General features: G+C 40.8%; 1 protein-coding gene across 1 annotated transcript in view; it reads left to right on the top strand.

Annotated features, from left to right (window-relative positions):
• Positions 1–207: 207 nt before the first annotated feature.
• LOC100468419 (leucine-rich repeat-containing G-protein coupled receptor 4) overlaps positions 208–18,552 on the top strand; it is a 97,359-nt gene continuing 79,014 nt past the window's right edge. Inside the window, exon 1 of the mRNA XM_011226479.3 lies at positions 208–499. Coding sequence (XP_011224781.3) covers positions 261–499 — 239 coding nt within the window. The 5' untranslated portion in view covers positions 208–260. The remainder of the gene's footprint in view (positions 500–18,552) is intronic.

The following is an 18,552-nucleotide window of genomic DNA, read 5'->3' as shown; positions in this document are numbered from 1 at the left end:
GAGAGGAGAGCCCCCGCCCCAGCCCGCAGGCCGGCCGCGGGGGCGTCGGAGGGCAGCGGAGGCGCGCCGAACGAGCGGCGCCGCGGGAGAGGCCGGCGCGGGAGGCGGCCGCAGCAATGCCGGGCCCGCTGGGGCTACTCTGCTTCTTCGCCCTGGGGCTGCGCGGCTCGGCCGAGCCCAGCGGCGCGGCGCCGCCCCTCNCGGTGGTCAATCCCACCCCACCCACCAGTGTCCCGAAGAGCTGGGCGCGGGTCACCTGTATGTGGGGTGCTCGGCACCCACTCCCGCGAGGCGGGCTTTCCAGACTTTGCCAGCCCGGGTCTGAGCCGCGAGCAGCTTTTCCTCCTAGACCTTGGGGCACAGTTACCCACCCCCCCGCAAGTGCATCTGGGGCCAAGCAGGAGGAAGGAATCTGGAAACGCTTGCCCCTGGCAGCCTTTTCAGGAGACCTTCCCTTCTCACGCGGGCCCCTGCTCAGCTGGCAAGAGCTTCGTAATCGGTAGGCTGAAGGCGTCTAGAACTTGGCCTGGGTCTGCAGACCTAGGCACGTTTCGTGGGGAAACACCTGGAGCTTTCTGGGTTCCAGCACGTGGGGAGAAGAAACACCTGTGCCTCGGTCAGGGCGAATCTCCTTCCAGTTTGGCCTCATCCAGGTAGAGCGACCTGGCACCTCGGTCCAGTTCCACTCCGGACTCACGGACAAACGCCCAGGGTTCTGGAGCGCCAGGGGGAGCCGGGCAAAAACAAGACGGAAGGGGGGGGGGAAATTGCAGGTTTCTTTTGGTGAAAACTCTTCTTACCCAAGTAGGCCTTTTAAAGAAGGAATGCTGACCTGAAGTACAGGATGTTGGAAGAAAGTCAAAGTTCCAGAGCATATTCTCTGCCCAACCAGAATGGAAGGCAGCAGTTTTCTGCTGTACCTTAATCCGCAGAACTTTTCTTTTGAGCTGCCTGGGGCTGGGAAAGTCACTCAGTTGGTTCTGACTTCTAAAATCTCCCTCCTCAAAGGGAGACCTGAAGCTTTAGACATTCCCTTCAGAAAAGAAGGTGTTGTAGGTGGTTTTGGCAAATACGACCAATAAAGAATAGGGTAATTGAATGCAAGGCTTGGTGTATTGTGTTGTGTGGCCATCTGAGTGATTAAATCAAGAGCAGTGAACTGTTTGAGAGAGGAAGGGATTCTGAGAGGTCCTTGGGTGAAGGGAATTTCCTTTTACCTTATAGCCAAGGAAGGGGACCTCTTAGAAATAAATAATTTTAAAGGAGTAAGTGACTCTGTGAAGAAATCCTTTCTATGCAGGCCAGAGCATTGCTGTGTTTCCAGGTGGGTGGTGGGAGGTGTTCAGCTTGCTCTCTGCCAATGGGGTTTTACTGAATATTGCAGCCTGTTGCCTTGGAATCTGTCTCATTCTTTGGCCTCCAGCTCTCCTGCCTTAGTTTTCCTGTTTCACATTTGAGTTATGTATTTGAAGTCATTTTCCTCCAATACAGTGAAATTTAACTTTTTTACTGACAAATTCATTTTGCTGTGAAGAACAGTTTGCCCCCAAAAAGGTACATTAAGTGGGCAGGTTTGAGTGGAAGTGAGGGAAAGAAGACTGGGTAGAGGAAATGGGGCTCTTTTTTCCCTGTTCTTTTGAAACTTAGGGAATTCATGCAGGAGAGGTACCTTTACCTAAAACACCTCTCAAGCCTCTCTATTCATAGAAAAGCATGTTTTTGCTATTTTGACCAGTAGTAAAGACCTTGGTTAGTAGATTCCTCCAGTTTTGATGATAGACTTGCCCTGCAAGGAAAAGGGCTGTTTTACATTAGTACTTAAAACCACAAAGAAATATCACATTTTTATGTGAGCACGTTCTTGTCTGTAGAGCATCTTCCTTTAGAACTTACTGGAGGTAGTAAAATGCGATATTCTCAACTTGGAGCCATACAGAACTCACTGTTCAAGGCTTGGGAAACAAAAATCATTGGCAACTGTCCCAATTAGGTTGCCTAAACTCACACCGTCATGGCACGTTCTGAGATGCTGGGGTGAGCAATTGTGCTACATTTTCCTCTAATACTTGTGACCTATAGCTAGAGTGATTGGACATCCTGATAACTCCTTATTTCATCCCGGTCTCTTCATTTCATCCTCAAAAGTATCTATTATGTGACTACCCCACTTAAAGGGCATTTCAAGGGCAGTGTGTTTGCATTTTGAGAAACCATCTAGTTCAGCGAATCTCAAAAGCCATGTTGAGGACGGACAGGTGCTGAAGGTTTGCACACTCCAATTGATTTGGGATCACCTGGGATCTTTTTCCAAGTACTTCCAATCTGCTGACCCATTATAGCTTTAGTGAGCCACAGTTACATACGAAGGGATTAGATCCATGGTCCCAAACTCTTCCCAATCTCTGAAGCGTGTGCATCCATGGCTCCTATATAGGAAATTACAAACGCAGATACAAGTTAAAAAGATGAGGCCGACTAATCAAAGTTGTTTTATTTTCTTCTCACGGCTCAGTGGTACATGTGGTATCTTCACCTCCACCAGGGATCTATGCATCCCACTTTGGAGACCCTGGGACCCACAAAGAGCAGAGATTTTATTTTACTCAACTTGGAGGACACAGAGCCTGGTACACAGGAGGCACTTAAAAATGTTGCAGCGAAGAGAGAATAACTTAAGGCCACACCGAAGGCAGACTCGGGGCTTGGAATTCAGACACCATTCCCACACAGGATTGCCAAATTCAGCATTCTCAGCATTTAGTCTTTTGTCCAGATTTGAGAAAGCCCCAGAGAGAGGATACTGCTGCTTCTCCTTTAGGCTCGTTTAAACTTGTTCTGTCCAACAGTGTCTATTTCCTGCTGAAAGCTGCTTTATCCGAGTCTGGGGGCAGAGTCAGACGTAATCCTCGGTATTGTTGATGGGATTCCCGTGTTCACACTGTTTGCTGCACCTGTACTGGTTATTTATATTTTGCAAGAGCAGTTCTCAATCCTGTGTCACAATACACTGGCTTGTCACAATTCACCCCGAGGTGTTTTAAAGGAAGTAATCTTACTGGTATTAAAATTCCAAAGTTTATTTTATCAAAGGGATTCAAGGTTATTCCTATAGTAATGGTAATATGTCACTCTAAACCACCTACACTCCCACAGTCTTGAGAGAAAGAGATGAGGTCCCAGTGGTGGTGGGGAGAAGTTCGTGCACCTGTGTCTCCTGGTTTATGTGTTACACTGTCAGTATTTGGGTGCTGTAATCTCGGAGCACAGGTCTCCACATCCTAGATTACGCCTAGTAACCAGTGTTAAGATTATACAGGCTGTTTCTGTGGCTTCATGGAGACACTGGTGAGTCTGGGCCCTTGGTCACAGTCCTTACCTTGCCACTAATTAATTCTGTGGCCTTGGGCAAGTCATTTTCCTATTTTTGAGGCTGCAGCAGGGGCGGGGGGAGGAGGTTGGAGGAGTAACAATTTTCTCATCTGAAAAATGAAGTAATTGGATCCACTAGATTATTTCTGAGGCTGCCTGTAGTTTCCAGAAGTTCTATGATTTTATAATTCTTACATAATTTTAGGATGACAAGGTGACGATAATGTTATGATCCTCTCGTAAAAGATCCCAGGAGCAGCAGGATTTCGTTCTGGGTGAAGTTGCACAAGCCTCTTCGTTACCACTCACTTGGAGGAAGAGTTCTTTGTGTTTAGAAGTGTGTGTTAGGAAATTTGCCATGGAGACTTGTTGCAGAACGCATGACTAGCTAAGGCGCTTTGGTAGGGTAGAATAGCCCTGCTTGTTTCCTGTGGGTATGGCTTAACACTCGGAAAATAAAATCATTCTGTTTCAGTAATTTGGATACTGTACAAAAAGTTACTCAACGTCCTCACTTGCATATAATCAGTCATAATCTCTCCAGCCTTCACGGTGTGCGATACCTGTGCAGTGGGCAGGTTATCGAGCTTTCTATATAGAATTGATGGTTACCTGAGAGGCTTTGAAGTGTTTTTCCAAAATAATCTGTTGTTTTTTCTTTCGGAAGCATCATCTCAGATTCTTCCTTAAGATGTATTTTTTTCACTACACCAAACACCTTTCTTCTTTTAACAGTATCATTTGAAAATATTTTCTTCTGCTTTCTCCGATGTTGCCTGTACTCTCGGGCGGGTAGTCATCAGTGGCTAAATGTTTATACCTTTTTTGATTGTAGAGTTTGATATCTCTTGATTTCTGCATTAGGATCTGTACATTTCAATGTTTAGTTTGTGTAGTGTGTCTTCTATAGAGATGCATTAATATCACATACAAGTGAACTTTGTGTTTAAAAAGGCCAATCTATGAATATCTTTAAGTTTAGACCCTTTATTTTACAAACCAGCTGAACTACTGGGTTTTCTTTAAATACAACAGAAGAAAGAGTGTTCTGCTGGGAATTTGGAGAGCTGGTTTCCAGACCTGTCAATAAATCACACAAGTGACCTTGAGTGGGTAACATGCTTAACCCCTCAGGGCCTTGGTTTCTCCACCTGTAAAACAAGGAAGTAGACAACTCTTACTGCCAAGAGTTTTCTTTCTCTTGAATTTGATTTTTTTTTTATTTTTTATTTTTTATTTTTTTATTTTTATTTTTATTTATTTTTTTTTTTTAAAGATTTTATTTATTTATTTGACACAGAGAGAGAGAGACAGCCAGCGAGAGAGGGAACACAGGCAGGGGGAGTGGGAGAGGAAGAAGCAGGCTTCCAGCCGAGGAGCCTGATGTGGGGCCCGATCCCAGGACTCTGGGATCACGCCCTGAGCCGAAGGCAGACGCTTAACGACTGAGCCACCCAGGTGCCCCGATTTTTTTTTTTTTAAATACATTTCTTGCATCCTCTCCCTTGGTTAGGGGAAGTATAGTTGTCTAAATCATGGAATCTCTCACCCACCCAGGAAACTTCTCCAGTTGTCCAGCTCTACTGGAATATTTCCATTGAATGGGGAGCTCACTGCCTCACAAGGTGACAATACCCAGGACTTGAACCCGTAATTCTCTTATTCAAGGTTTCTTAAGGTTTTTCAGTAACCACTAATGTTTTATGATTTCCAGTCTACATGCTCGTGACAGTTATGGTATCACAAGCATTTAATGTCCAGGCACTTGGCTCTTAACATTAGAATTGTAAGGTAACATTTGACAACTTAATCTCTTAAGGAAGATCAAAGTTTTGTACTGGTAGGTGGATCCCGGCAAGTTTAGGCATTTTCTTGGCCTCTTTCAGTCTCTCTCTCAAATTCTTATTTTAGTCATCTTTATAATAGTGAAAGTACTGACAGCCTGCAAGTTTGGGTTTTGGTTTCTGGTCTCCCCATTGTGCCTATCCCTTCATTCCCATTTTTTCTTATCAATAAACGATGGCTATTGGACCAGATGATGGCACATGTCTTTCACTGCTTTGAATTTCTCTGAACCTGTGTAAACTGTTAAGTAAAGTTCTCAGAATCCTTTAGTGATTCATTGAAATTTTTCCTAAGACAATCTCTCACTGTTTCTCTATAAAAAAAGATATAAATTTCCATAAAAGTACCATATTTGTTGGTACACTTGGGTTAGAGTTAAACCCTGCCAGATGTGCCTTTCACTCTGAAAAATGTAACTAATACCACTCAGAGTGTTCTTGATAAGACAGCTTTGTTCTTTTAATTTTTTAAGTTGGATTTCAAGGTTTTGGCTTGAGAAGGGTGTTATCCAGCTTGCCTTTAACTGTCTCAGGCAGCCTTCAAATTTTTGGCAATGCCGACAACTTTTCTTATATATAAAAGAATATGGATAGCTTTTTCCTTTTTTTCCCCAACTTTGTTAAGTGAACTATACTTTTGGTTTTTTTTGTTTTTTTTTCAGAGCTTCATTAAGATGATAAAATGCTCAATTTTTAAGTTCTGCCAGGGAAGAAAAAAATGCTAGGGCATTTAGCAAATCAGTACTCTTACACAAATGGCTAATTTGTAAGTCTTTCTAGGCATTTCTTTTGTGTTTAAGTACTTGATAGTCAAACTGTAGGCCAGGTAGCACCCCTATGGTCTGAAATTGGGGAAATTCCAAATTGAATTTAGAAATCAGTCTTAGCAAGAGACAGATCATGACTTTATGGTTCATGTACATTTAATAACCTCAATTTCTAAAGACTTTAGCAAGTTTGTATTCAAATACCCCTTTTATTTTTTATTTATTTATTTTTTAAAAAGATTTTATTTATTTATTTGGCAGAGAGAGACAGCCAGCCAGAGAGGGAACACAAGCAGGGGGAGTGGGAGAGGAAGAAGCAGGCTCCCAGCGGAGGAGCCTGATGTGGGGGTCGATCCCAGAACGCCGGGATCACGCCCTGAGCCGAAGGCAGACGCTTAACAACTATGCCACCCAGGGACCCCTCAAATACGCCTTTTAAATGGCAAGATGTAATTATGTAGTAGTCTACTCTGGACTCAACCCACCACAGACAAGTGTTTGTTCTTTTTTTTTTTTTTTTAAGATTTATTTATCTATTTGAGAGAGAGAGCAAGTGCGCATGTGCGTGCTCACTCCCGCATACACAGAGAGGGAGAGGGAGATGGAGAGGGAGAAGCAGATTCTATGATGAGCAGGGAGTCCAATGCAGGGCTCCATCCCACTGACTGAGCCCCCTAGGCACCCCCAAGTACTTGTTCTTGAACAGTGTATATGGCTGGCACTGTTTTTAGCAAGGTTCTTAAAATGTAGTGAAGTCTGTTTTGTCATGTATGAGCAGTTAAAACTCTGAATGTTTGGGGTGGTTGTTTTCAATCTCTAAAGCATGTTTTGATACCATTATATATTTTAATTGACAAGCACAGTAGCCAGGTTCTCCCCCTCTGCACTAAGTCGATAGCAAGACTTGGCACCGGGCATCTCTTTTTTTAGATGCAAGTGATTGAGGAACAGGAATGCCCTTCTAACAGTCCAGGTCCAAGAAGTGAACATCTTTAAAAAATATATTTTCCTGGTTTTCCTAGCTTTTCTGTACTGAAAGGCCTTGCGGGGAAGGCATTGAATCACCCCCCTGTGGCAACATGTTGGCCCATAAGAATGTAAGAATAGCCTTGTAAGGAAATGTAAACCATAGATATTTTGGGAGGCAGCTGGGCCATTTAGATCCCAGACTGGTCTGACGTCTGTACTAGCGAGAAACTTTTGGGATAAGCATATCTAAGTTATTTATCTAATATAATGCTAAATATCTAAGCATATTTCAAGTTATTTAATGATGCTTTATCCTTCATATTTAATTTGTATTTAAGTATTAAAGATCAAGAGAAGTACAAGGTTATGTAAGTCCCTTTTTCTTTTCCTTTATTTTTACAATAGAATGTAGCCTTTTATTATTTTTTTAACAAAGCTTTAAATATAAATTTGACCATCGAAAGAATGAAATCTTAGTGCACCTTGACAACAAAATATTTTTGATGCTTGAATCAGATTTCAGAACCTCATTCAGAAAATTCATGAGTTAAATTCTCCCCAGTCCCGTACATTTTTAAGGTTTTATTTGGGGAAATTTTCCCTCCTAAGAAGAGTGACATGAATTTGGCTGAGAGATGGTACCTATACGTTAGCTCTGTAACAGGGCAGGGCAGGGGAATGAGCCTAGGTTGCTTCCAGTCGGTCTCGCTTCTCCATTCGCCCTCAGGCTGTGAAGTTCTCCCAGGTAGCTCCTAGTATAAACTGCAGACAGTAACTTAGTATAAGTGGGTGACATCAAAACTTCCCTGAAGAACTTGATTAGAACTGTTTTCTTAGGAAGATAGGTAGATGTCCCAATTCTCACTCTCATCTGGTTCTTATTTTTATTTTTATTTTTATTATTATTATTTTTTTAAAGATTTTATTTATTTATTCGACAGAGATAGAGACAGCCAGTGGGAGAGGGAACACAAGCAGGGGGAGTGGGAGAGGAAGAAACAGGCTCATAGCGGAGGAGCCTGATGTGGGGCTCGATCCCATAACGCTGGGATCACGCCCTGAGCCGAAGGCAGACGCTTAACCGCTGTGCCACCCAGGCGCCCCTGGTTCTTGTTATTTTTAAAGATTTCCTTTTTATTGGAGAGAGAACGCTAGCAAGCATGGGGAGAGGGGAGGGCAGAGGAGAGGGAGAAGGGGAGAGAGAATTTCAAGTAGACATCTTGCCGAGCATGGAGCCCAGTGGGGGGCTCGATCTCACAACCCTTGCGATCATGACCTGAGCCAAAATCAAGAGTTAGTTGCTTAACCTACTGAGCCACTAGGGTGCCCATGGTTCTTGTTTTAAAGGTGCAGGATAGGGGGTGTACTTCCAAGTTGTCAGGCTTTTCTCTGAAACTCTAGGAGCTGCGCTGTGTTGATTAACTTCTGGGTTTTCCCCATTTTCCTAAGAGACCCTTAGAGCAACTATATGGATCATACTAGAAGGGCTTGGCAGACAAGATTTTCCCAGGAGAGAGGAGACTCGTGGTTGCCACTCTGTTCTAGATTGTCACCCTTCTTGTGTGGAAACCATCTTAGAGGGCTCATTTCCTTTGGGAGAATTCTCCAGAGAAGATCACGAGCTCTTGAATAACTTAGACCTTAGGAACTCTGTTCTGAAGTCAACCAACTCTTGGGTGTCTGGCTGCCCCAGTTGGTAAAGCATGCAGCTCTTGATCTCAGGGTTGTGAGTTCAAGCCCCATGTTGGTCGTAGAGTTTGCTTTAAAAAAAAAAATGAAGTCTACTGACTCTTTTTGAAGTTGGGGGGAGAGAAAACAATGTCGACTAAACTTTAGGTTTCTTAATGTTCTTGAAAACTTTACATATGCTCTTACGTTTTAGGCACTCAATTCATCCAGTCTTTGCATTTTCCAAAATGATAATTTCCCTTTGGTCCTCTTCAAACTCTCCTTACCTCACATAAATGGAAGCATAGACAGAATTCTTATACAATATGATCAAAATTAAGGGAATATTAAGTAAACTTAATACACTTCAAATATTTTAATATCATGTTTTAAAAATTGCACCTGGATTTACTGATATTTAGCAGTTTCTCATAATCTCACTTTTTATCCTTTCTGTGTTACTTCTGCTATTTCATCTCATTTGATTAGTTTTTTTTTAATCTTAATATTTTCCTATCTTTGTAACAAAGAAAAATTTTCTTGTTGGCCTTCTGTTCTTTTCAAGGTCATTTTGAGTCCATGGTCACGTAATCCAGCTTTTTATGTCACTATTCTCTAGTCTTCTTTTTATAGGCCTATCTTTATGAGCAGGCCTTCAAAAAAAATTTTTTTTTTTTTTTGAGAGTATGGCACAAAGAACCAAGACCCCTGAGTTGCCAAATCAGCGTGGGCATGTCATGTAACCACTGTGAACATTGACTTTTCCATCTGCAAAAAGACATAACTTCACTTTGTCTTTGAGGGTCACACCTGGGAAACTTCAGCATGACCTGTTTGAGTGACGGCAAGGACCCAATTTGTTGTCGTTTCTCCAGGGAGTGACTAACAGTTGCATGTGTGTGTATGAACCCTGTTTCTCTGGTTCTTTGAATGTATACCAGGTCCAAAGCCTGTTACAGACTTTGCAGGTGAGCCATTGTGCTAATAGGAAAAAGTCTACTTACTGGCGGATTTTTTTTCATTCAGAAAATAATGAAGCTCCTGGTGGAGAAAGAGCATAAATACACTTTTATCAAGGTACCTTCTCATAGGTGGTACTACTCCCCTTTTAACATGAAAGCCCAATGAGGGAGGAGGGGTAGTTACAGATTCCCTAGAGGAGAGAGCTCAGGGGACATCATGTTTGCTTCCCTGGGTCTCTGTGATTGGCACTGCCTTCTTGAGATGGCCGGTCAAGTAGAAAGGTGCTATCCTAACAGGGGACACAGTGTATCTCCCCACAGCAGAAAGGCATGTGACCTTGGGCAGTGTCAGTGTGATCTTTAAATATTTTTTATTTTATTTGGTGGGGGGAGGGGCAGAGGAAGAAGGAGAGAGAATCCCAAGCAGACTGTGCTGAGCCCCACAAGGGGCTTGATCTCACGACCAGGAGATCACCACCTGAGCTGAAATCAAGAGTCTGACAGTCAACTGACGGAGCCGCCCAGGCGCCCCATCAGTGTGATTTTTAGATACGAATTTTCTACTTCCAGACTTTAGAACACTGGGGATTTTCATTAAGCCCTGCTTAACTCTTTGGGAAGCGTCATGGCAATGAGTGCAGACTGTAGTTTCTCAGATCATTTTCCATTTTGGGGATGGATAAGATCTACTCAGGATTGACAGTTTAGCTGCATTCTTGTTTCTTCACATCACTTTGTTTCTAGAACTATTTAGATTATGAGAGAACTTTTTCTTTTAAGTACTTTAAAAGTGATATTTTATTTGATATTTGGATACCGCTGTCTTTTTTTTACATTTGAGATTAATGCTCAAATTTTGTGGATAAAGTCATTTTAGAACCAAAAGCCATTCTTAAAGATCTTCTGTATTTCTAGAAAGTTACATGGCATTCCTGTTAAGCACGGTTCAATCATTCTCAGAAACTTTAAGAACTTTTCTGGGTTTTGATTCGGACCCGATTTGAAAAAGAATGATAAAGCCGGAACAGCAGCTAACATATGCAGTGGTGCTCACAACTGATTTAGATGGGCTGAGTGTTTCAAATACAGTTGTGCATTTTCTACCCTGGGTCTCTTTCTTTAAAAAAAAAACAAATGTTTGAGATGTTTTTCCCATTACCATCTTGACATCTGCCTGGTTACACATGAATAGCTTGACCCAGTCCCTCAGCAGGGAGACTACCGTGGCCTTGCTTTCAATAGCCATGTCACTGACAAAGAAAACATATGGAATATTTCATTCCTGTCCTTTGCAAACAGTCTGGGGCTGTGAGGGCATGCAGCAGACGGCTTCATACTTCATGGTAGGTTGGCGAGTTTGTATGCTAACCACAGGCTCTGCCGCTCGCAAACTGTGTCTTCCAAAGCCCCATTACATTCTTGAAAAAGGAATCTGGTGTTTTGGAGAAATCAGTTTCTAGTACCAGTTTGAATTAAGTTTGTATGACATGCTTCCATGGTGGGTTTCTGACTTAATCGTATATTTCACCAGTGGGAACTTGTATGCGCACATGCACGTGTGTGTATGTGTGTGTGTGTGTGTGTTTGTGTGACATTTGAATGCTGTTCCTCCAGGTTTGATATGTGGTGTGTGTTTAATGGATACACAGGTTGGGAATGAGGATGCTTGATTCCCAATAGAACACGCCTTGAGGACTGTCTGCCCCCATGTTTATCTTCTTGTCAGTTCAAGGCTAATTGATCGTTCTCTACTAGCCAAGTACTGCTGCTTTGACCTTTAAAGGTTTCTGTTGCATAGGACCAGCCTCTTACTTGGGGGCTCTTTTTCAGTCTGGAGGCTTGTCAGCAGGTGTGGCAGGAGAGGCCAAGAACGTGAAAAAGAGGGGTAGATCAATTGTTGTCTTTTTCAGGTCTTCTGTGTCAAAAGAATTTGCCCTTGGCACAACCCTGGCTGAGGTGGCATTCCAGAAGGAGAAAAAACAAAAACAAAACCTATGACATCCCAAGATGAGAAGATTCATGACTTTGGTGGAGGAGATAATGACATCTATTTCATCAGGGTCCTTTCCATCCAAGTTACCCCAGCTTGAAATTCTAGTTTCATTGTTTCCTAGACATGTGGGCTGGTTTTGACAGGAGTAGATTTACTGAAAAGGAAATGAGCTCCTGCATTATCCCCGATATAGCCAAATATTTAAATGTATGTGTACATCTTATCTGAAAGGTATTTCTGATGGTTCTTGGTATCATTACCAAACATTTGCTGTAAAAACAATGTGCTAAGAGAAATTATTGCCTTTCACATTTTCTTATAAGTGTAGTTCCTTTTTTAATTCTTGATTATCATAGATTTCCTTTAAATTTTTTGTCTCTTGGAAGGTTACATTTTCAAAAGCTTATGTTTCGTGGTTCTTTACAAGTGAGTCTATTTAAGGTCCTCCCCTTTCTTTTAGTGCCTTCATATATTTATCCTAAAATAATTAGTTTAGTCTTGGGTGTTCCATCTTCCTTCTTTGACTACTTAACTAACTTCCATAACTTTGAACTCGTATCATAGGAAAACTTTTCCAAATCTCTCAATTCTAAAATGTACCGTCTTTTTAGTGTACAGTTCCGCCAGTATTGACGTGTATACTGTAGTGTAACCACTACCACTGTCAAGATCTGGAACATTTCCATCCCTCCCCTCCATCCATGCCCTTTATAGTCCTCCCTTGTCCCCTCACCCCTAGTCCTTGGCAGCTGGTAAATTGTTTTCTACCTTGGGTCTCTTATATTGTTTTGCATTACACATGAATCGTATAAATGGAGTGAAACAGAATGAAGTCTTCGTCTGGCTTCTTTTACTTACCATAATGCTTTTGCGATTCTACCAGGTTGTTACATATGCTGTTACATAAGAGTCCTTTTTATCGCAAAGGAGCATTCCGTGATATGGATGTGCCCCAATTTATTTGTCCATTCTAGTCGAGAAACTCTTGCCTTACTTCCAGTTTTTGGCAATTATAAATAAGGCCAATATAAATATTCATGTAGAGGTTTTGTGTGAACACAGGTTTTCATTTCACTTTTGTAAATATGTAGGAGTGAGATCCTGGGTCCAATGGTAAGTGTATGTTAATAAAACATTGGCCTAGGTTTTAATGTCTTAGAGCTTGATATTACTAATTACTTATAGCCCCAATACATATCTTAGCGTGGTATGTATGTAGCAATAGCAAATGCTGTTAAAAACTGATTTTGTTTAAATGCATGTACTTTTTAAAGGAGTAGAATTATTTTTTTAAGTAAGCTCTGCATTCAACGTGGCACTTAAACTCACAACTCCGAGATCGAGCGTGGCATTTTCTGCCAACTTAGCCAGCCACGCGCCCCAAAAGAGAATACTTAGCTCCCTTTTTGGTATCTGACAGTTGCTGTGATACCCCTTGTGGAGAAACGACTTGTGGAATAATGCTCCCAATGGGGAACATTTTGCTTATAGTGACAAAAGTTTGACTTGTTAGCATGTCCATTTTTGGAAAGTCTGATTCAAAAAATGGAAATTTGGTGAGGAATTTCTGGGCCTCCTTGTGAATCAAGTGTGTTACATGTGTTAACTATAATTTCCGTGGTAATCATTCTAGGTCCCTGGGATGGTTCCCATTTTATAGCTGCATATATGGAGATTTGAAAGGGTCCAGTAACTTGCTCAAATGTCCCACAGTTAGGGGGTGGTAGTTTGTGAAGCTCAGGTGTTTGCTATTTGTTTGTACCTCCTGTAGTTTGCTTGGATAGTTGACAGGTAATTAGAAGAGGGGAAGGTAAAACGAGAAACGAAGTGGTGAGAAGCTACAGGTTTTTACAGGAGGAAAAAGATCAGAACAGAAAATAAAGCATCCAGCAAATGCATATGGACCTCTACATACATACGTATAGTTGGAGACTGACTTGATTTAGGAGTAACTTACATGAAAAAAATCTATTTACTATGTAAAATTAAGTGATCTTTTATTCACAGCAGAGTTTTTTGAAAAATATGGCTCAGTCTCTGTGCTTTTTGTACTTCTTTGAAAGCTTTCACATTTTCTATATTAATAGTATTTTTCTATGTCAGTGAAATAAGTATCAGTTGTGTGCATTTTGACTTGCTTTTTCTTTTGTGGAATTCACTTAGATGGTATAGGAGGATCCATTAGCATACTCACTTTTCTGCTTCTTAAAGCACAAATTTCTGAATGTGCTTCTTTGAACCAAAACCCTGAAGTAAATGAACAAGCGAAGTGTGCACTATGATGGTTTCCATATAGCCGCTCCCTTTCACTCACTGGAATTTCCTGCCTCTCCTGTTGAAGATGTTTTTATAGGGAAGTCAGCATAAAAGTGAATCACCCATGAGCCTTTTTCGCCCCAAGGCATTTCATTTAGTCAACTTGGTATTAATTTAGTTGGTACTCTTTCGTTGACTTGAACACTGTGTTTGTTGATTGTATGAGCTGATGTTTATTAAGCTGTTAATATTTTACAGACTGGATGGGCTCCTATTTGGATCTGTGTGCTCTTTTCTTTAGCAGCAGCTCTGTTCATGATTGAATCTGTGGCCGCAGTTTTGACTTTGAATGGGGTGACAGCCGGCCCCATGCCAGACCGTTATTTGGTGACTGTAGGTTTTCTCCTGGAAGCATTTTCCTTTTTCATTTAATTCACATTGCAGTCTTGGTCTTCTTTATGGTCTGTCTTTTCATTCAGATAAACCACCATCGTCATCTTATTATTAACTTAGATGTTAATAATAATAAATGTTATTGAGCACCAGGCATTATATAGAAAGTGCTTTACGTGTTATCTATTTAATACTTTTTAAAAAAATTTTTGTTTGTCTTATTTATTATTCTTAATAGCCCTCTAAAACACATCCTGTTGTTCACTCTGTTTTAGAGATGAAGAGACTACAGGGAAGAGGGCACAAAGGTAATGAGTGAGGTTTTGTAGATGGGGTATTGGATCTCGGAGGGTTATTCGGTTGAGGGGGTGGTATGCCAGTGTCCTTTGGTGTTCCTTCTAGATGTAGTCATCCATCTATCTTGGTATCAAGGATATCATGAATTGCTCATTTTATAGATGAGGAGTTCATTCCGGAGAGGTTAGATCTATTTTGATCTCTGCTTGAAGAGTTCTCAGCCTCTTGGCATATAGACTTGGACCCCTCTCAATCTTAGAGGTCGTCTACTACGGTGGTGCTAGTACTCTTCTGTGTGTTATGGGCCGCTCATCAGAGAGGGTAGGTCTTTCTTTCCATTTGGGAAACAAAAAGTTCATTCCTCCCCACTCCCCCAGGACATTCATTTATATGTTTATAGGCCTGATATCTATTATTTGCTAAACTTTTCAATTACATAAATCCTAACACCAAATTTTTGCTTACATCTTTCAGATCTTCCCTCCCTCCTCAGTCCAGTTCTTTTAAGACTAGTTGAAAACAGGGCCCCTGGGTGGCTCAGTGGGTTAAGCGTCTGCCTTCAGTTCAGGTCATAATCTCAGGGTCCTGGAATGGAGCCCCTTGTCAGGCCCCTTGCTCAGTGGAGAATCTGCTTATCCCTCTTCCTCTGCTCCTCCCCCTGCTTGTGCGCTCTCTCTGTGAAATAAATAAATAAAATCTTTAAAAAGAAAAAGAAAGACTGTCAAAAACAGTTGATCTGGTTTAAATTCTCCATTCAACAGGGCAGAAGTCCACTTACATTTAGTTGTGTGACTTGCCCAGAACCATTGGCAGCCCTCTAGAGTGTGCTAAAAACAAAACAAAGGAGAAGAGAGCACATTATCAGAAATGGTGGTCTTTTCTTTGATTATATAAACCTTTAACATTTAAAAAGATTTTTGACTTGAGTTGCTTGTGGCTTAAGCTTGTCAGTTGGTAAAATTTTCTGTGCTTTTTCCTTGTGTTTTGTAGTCTTTCATGGGCCCCGTACTTTGTTGAAATTCTAGGAGATAGTTGTTTCATGCAGGTGAATAAAAAGGTTTCACACAAGTAATTTTATCAGTTGAAAACTATTTTTTGAGAGCCACTAATATTTGTATAATGGCTCATGGAATCAATGGTCTTTTGACTTCAAAATAATAATTATTGAAATAATAAGTCGGTACTCAAGAAATTAATTCATTTAACATTTAGTGAGTGCTTTATGTGTTAAGAACTGTTCTTGGTGCTGGAGACAGAGTTCTCAGACAGCATTCCTGCCCTCGTGTAATTTACCTGGCATGGGTTGGGATAGTGGTGGTGGTAGGCAGTTAAAAAATAAATACAATATACATATGAAGTCAGATAATATTAAGTACTGTGAAAAAAAATAAAGCAAGGTGAAGGGAGCTCACTAAGTAGGGCAGTCGGAGAAGGCTTGAATGGGATGATTAAGATAATTATTGAATAAGATAGCATCTGTTGAAATATAAACCATCGTAAGCGATGGCAAAGCAAGACTTAAAAGTTCTTCCTCACCCCATAGTGATAATTAAAACATAAAAAGAATAAAATCAATATGCCATCATAAACTGATAGATCAATGCAGGGGAATAGTACACAGTGATAAAAAATCAAATTATTGATACATGAAACGATTATGGATGGATCTGCAAGGGTATTATGCTGAGTGAAAAAGCCAATCTCAGTAGGTTACCTATGCTGTATGATTCCATTTAAAACACTGTAGAAATGACAAATTATAGAAAGGGAGACTAGGTCACCAGTTGCTAGGGTTAGACGTGGGAGGACTTTAACATGTGACTTTAAAAGGGTAGCAGGAGGGAGTGATGGAGTAGCAATGGCAAAGGGATGTCTTTGTTTTATTTTGCTTCGTTTTTAGTATAGGTGTAGTAGATCTGGAGCCTAAAGCCAGGAATGGAGGTGAGAACAAAATTTTCCTTGCAAGTATTGCTTTTATTTCACGGCAACACACTATGGAAGTTCTTTTTCCTTTTCCAAGTGGAAATTTGTAGAATTGAAAGTGCCTATTTTTTTTTTTTCGAGTAATTGAAAATATTCTGCCAGGAGGAATTGGATGCATTAATTCCACCCAGGGCTTCATTTCAGGTAGAGTAATATGCCTTTTTTTTTTTTTTTTTTTTGTGGNTTTTTTGTGGTAACAGAGCAGTTCCTTATGATTGTAGTGGTGACTGCATGAATCCATACATGTGATTAAAAAATGAGTGCATATAAAAAGTAGTGAAATCTGAGTAGGGTCTGTAGTTAATAGTACACCAAAGTGAATTTCCTGGTTTAGCTAATGTATTATGCTTATGTATGATGCTGCCATTTGGAAAAGCTGGGTGAAGGATGCAAAGGAACTCTACTATTTTTGCAAATTTTGATGAGTCTGAAGTTATTTAAAAACAAAAACAGATATAGCAAATCAGTTTAGGGTCTCGAGAAATCTTTGTTTTGGCCTCACTTCTTAAATAAGATGGGGAAACGGAGTCTCTGAGGTGAGATTATAAACTGAGTTGTAGAGCCAAAGTCTGAATCTAGACTTTTTATTTTTATTTACTTGTTTTTTTAATTTAAAATTTTTTTGTTAACATACAGTACAATATTGGTTTCTGGAGTAGAATTCAGTGATTCGTCCCGTACATACAACATCCAGCGCTCATCCCAACAAGTGCCCTCCTTAATACCTACCCATCACCCATTTAGCCCATCCCCCACTCACATCCCTCCATCAACTCTCAGTTTGTTCTCTATTATTAAGAGTCTCTTATGGCTTGTTTCCCTCTTTCCTTTTTTTTCCTCTCCCCCTTCCCATATGTTCATCTGTTTTCTTTCTTAAATTCCACATATGAGTGAGATCATATGATATTTGTCCTTTTCTGACTGACTTATTTCACTCAGTATGATACACTCTAGCTCCATCCACATTGTTGCAGATGGTAAGTGAATCTAGACTTTAACTTTCAGGTCAACATTATTTTACTCCCTTAGAACATAACCAGTTTTAATGGGTATTGAGCAGTTGTTGGGAGATTAAGCATGTGTCCTCCATCTTTCTCCCCAGCTTCCTTCCTTAAGTCCCCTCCGTGTGTGTGTGTGTGTGTGTGTGTGTGTGTGTGTGTGTGTGTGTGAATTCTCTTCTATGACCTGCAGCATAGAAAAGTGTAAGGTATAAAGTATGCATTGAGTTTATTACTTAAATGGTTTCAGCCATATATTTAAATAAAACCCTATGCCTTTCTATTATGGAGGGATTTCATTTCTAAGCACTTGGTACAGTCTACGTAGCATGGCGATGGTGTTGGATCTCTGCCTGTGAATTAGTAGCTGAGTGGTGTTTTACTTCTGATGATTCAATATATTTGCCTTAATTGCTGGATTAACCAATTTCTTGCCCCCCACAAAAAGCACACACATTTGTGTAAAGAGAGGGTAAATGAATGAAGTTTTAGGGACTAATTTTTGTGGTATTTAAGCCACAATAGTCTAGATTACCCACAACCTTAATTTCCTTTCATGAGTCCTATAGATGGGCTTTGTCACCATTTACACTTGATTACTTCATTGTTAACCCCAGTGATGTGATTTAGCATGCAAAGACTTAATTATTCCTTTCTGGCCTAGTGAGAAATTTCCTTCCAATAATTGCCTCCACTGTCCTTTAGCCTCTGAAGCGTTTAGTTTGTTTGGAACAACATGGTTGCTCAGAAAGCATTTCCAAGTGCAGCAGTGCCTGGAGTTGTCTTTGGGCCCATAATTTATACCTTTGACATAGTAACTTAGGCCTCAGTTCTTGCGCGATGTGTCTGGTGGATGCTCTTCATTAGAGCAGTGGGGTGATACGTGTGTCTGAAGTTGCAGGAAGAAAAGCTCATGACTGAACGGTTCTAAAGAGTTCCCTTGTGGTCTCTCTTTCTCAGTTTAACATTTCCCTATTTTAACTGAACAGTTATGCCAACTTCGGAAAGAACATTAGATTCTTTTTTTTTTTTTTTTTTTTTTTAAAATTTCCC

This window comes from Ailuropoda melanoleuca, chromosome 16 (genome assembly GCF_002007445.2).
Source record: "Ailuropoda melanoleuca isolate Jingjing chromosome 16, ASM200744v2, whole genome shotgun sequence".
NCBI classification, from domain to species: Eukaryota; Metazoa; Chordata; class Mammalia; order Carnivora; family Ursidae; genus Ailuropoda; species Ailuropoda melanoleuca.
The sequence above is the reverse complement of the archived record's forward strand: the minus strand, read 5'-3'. Positions and strand labels throughout refer to the sequence as shown.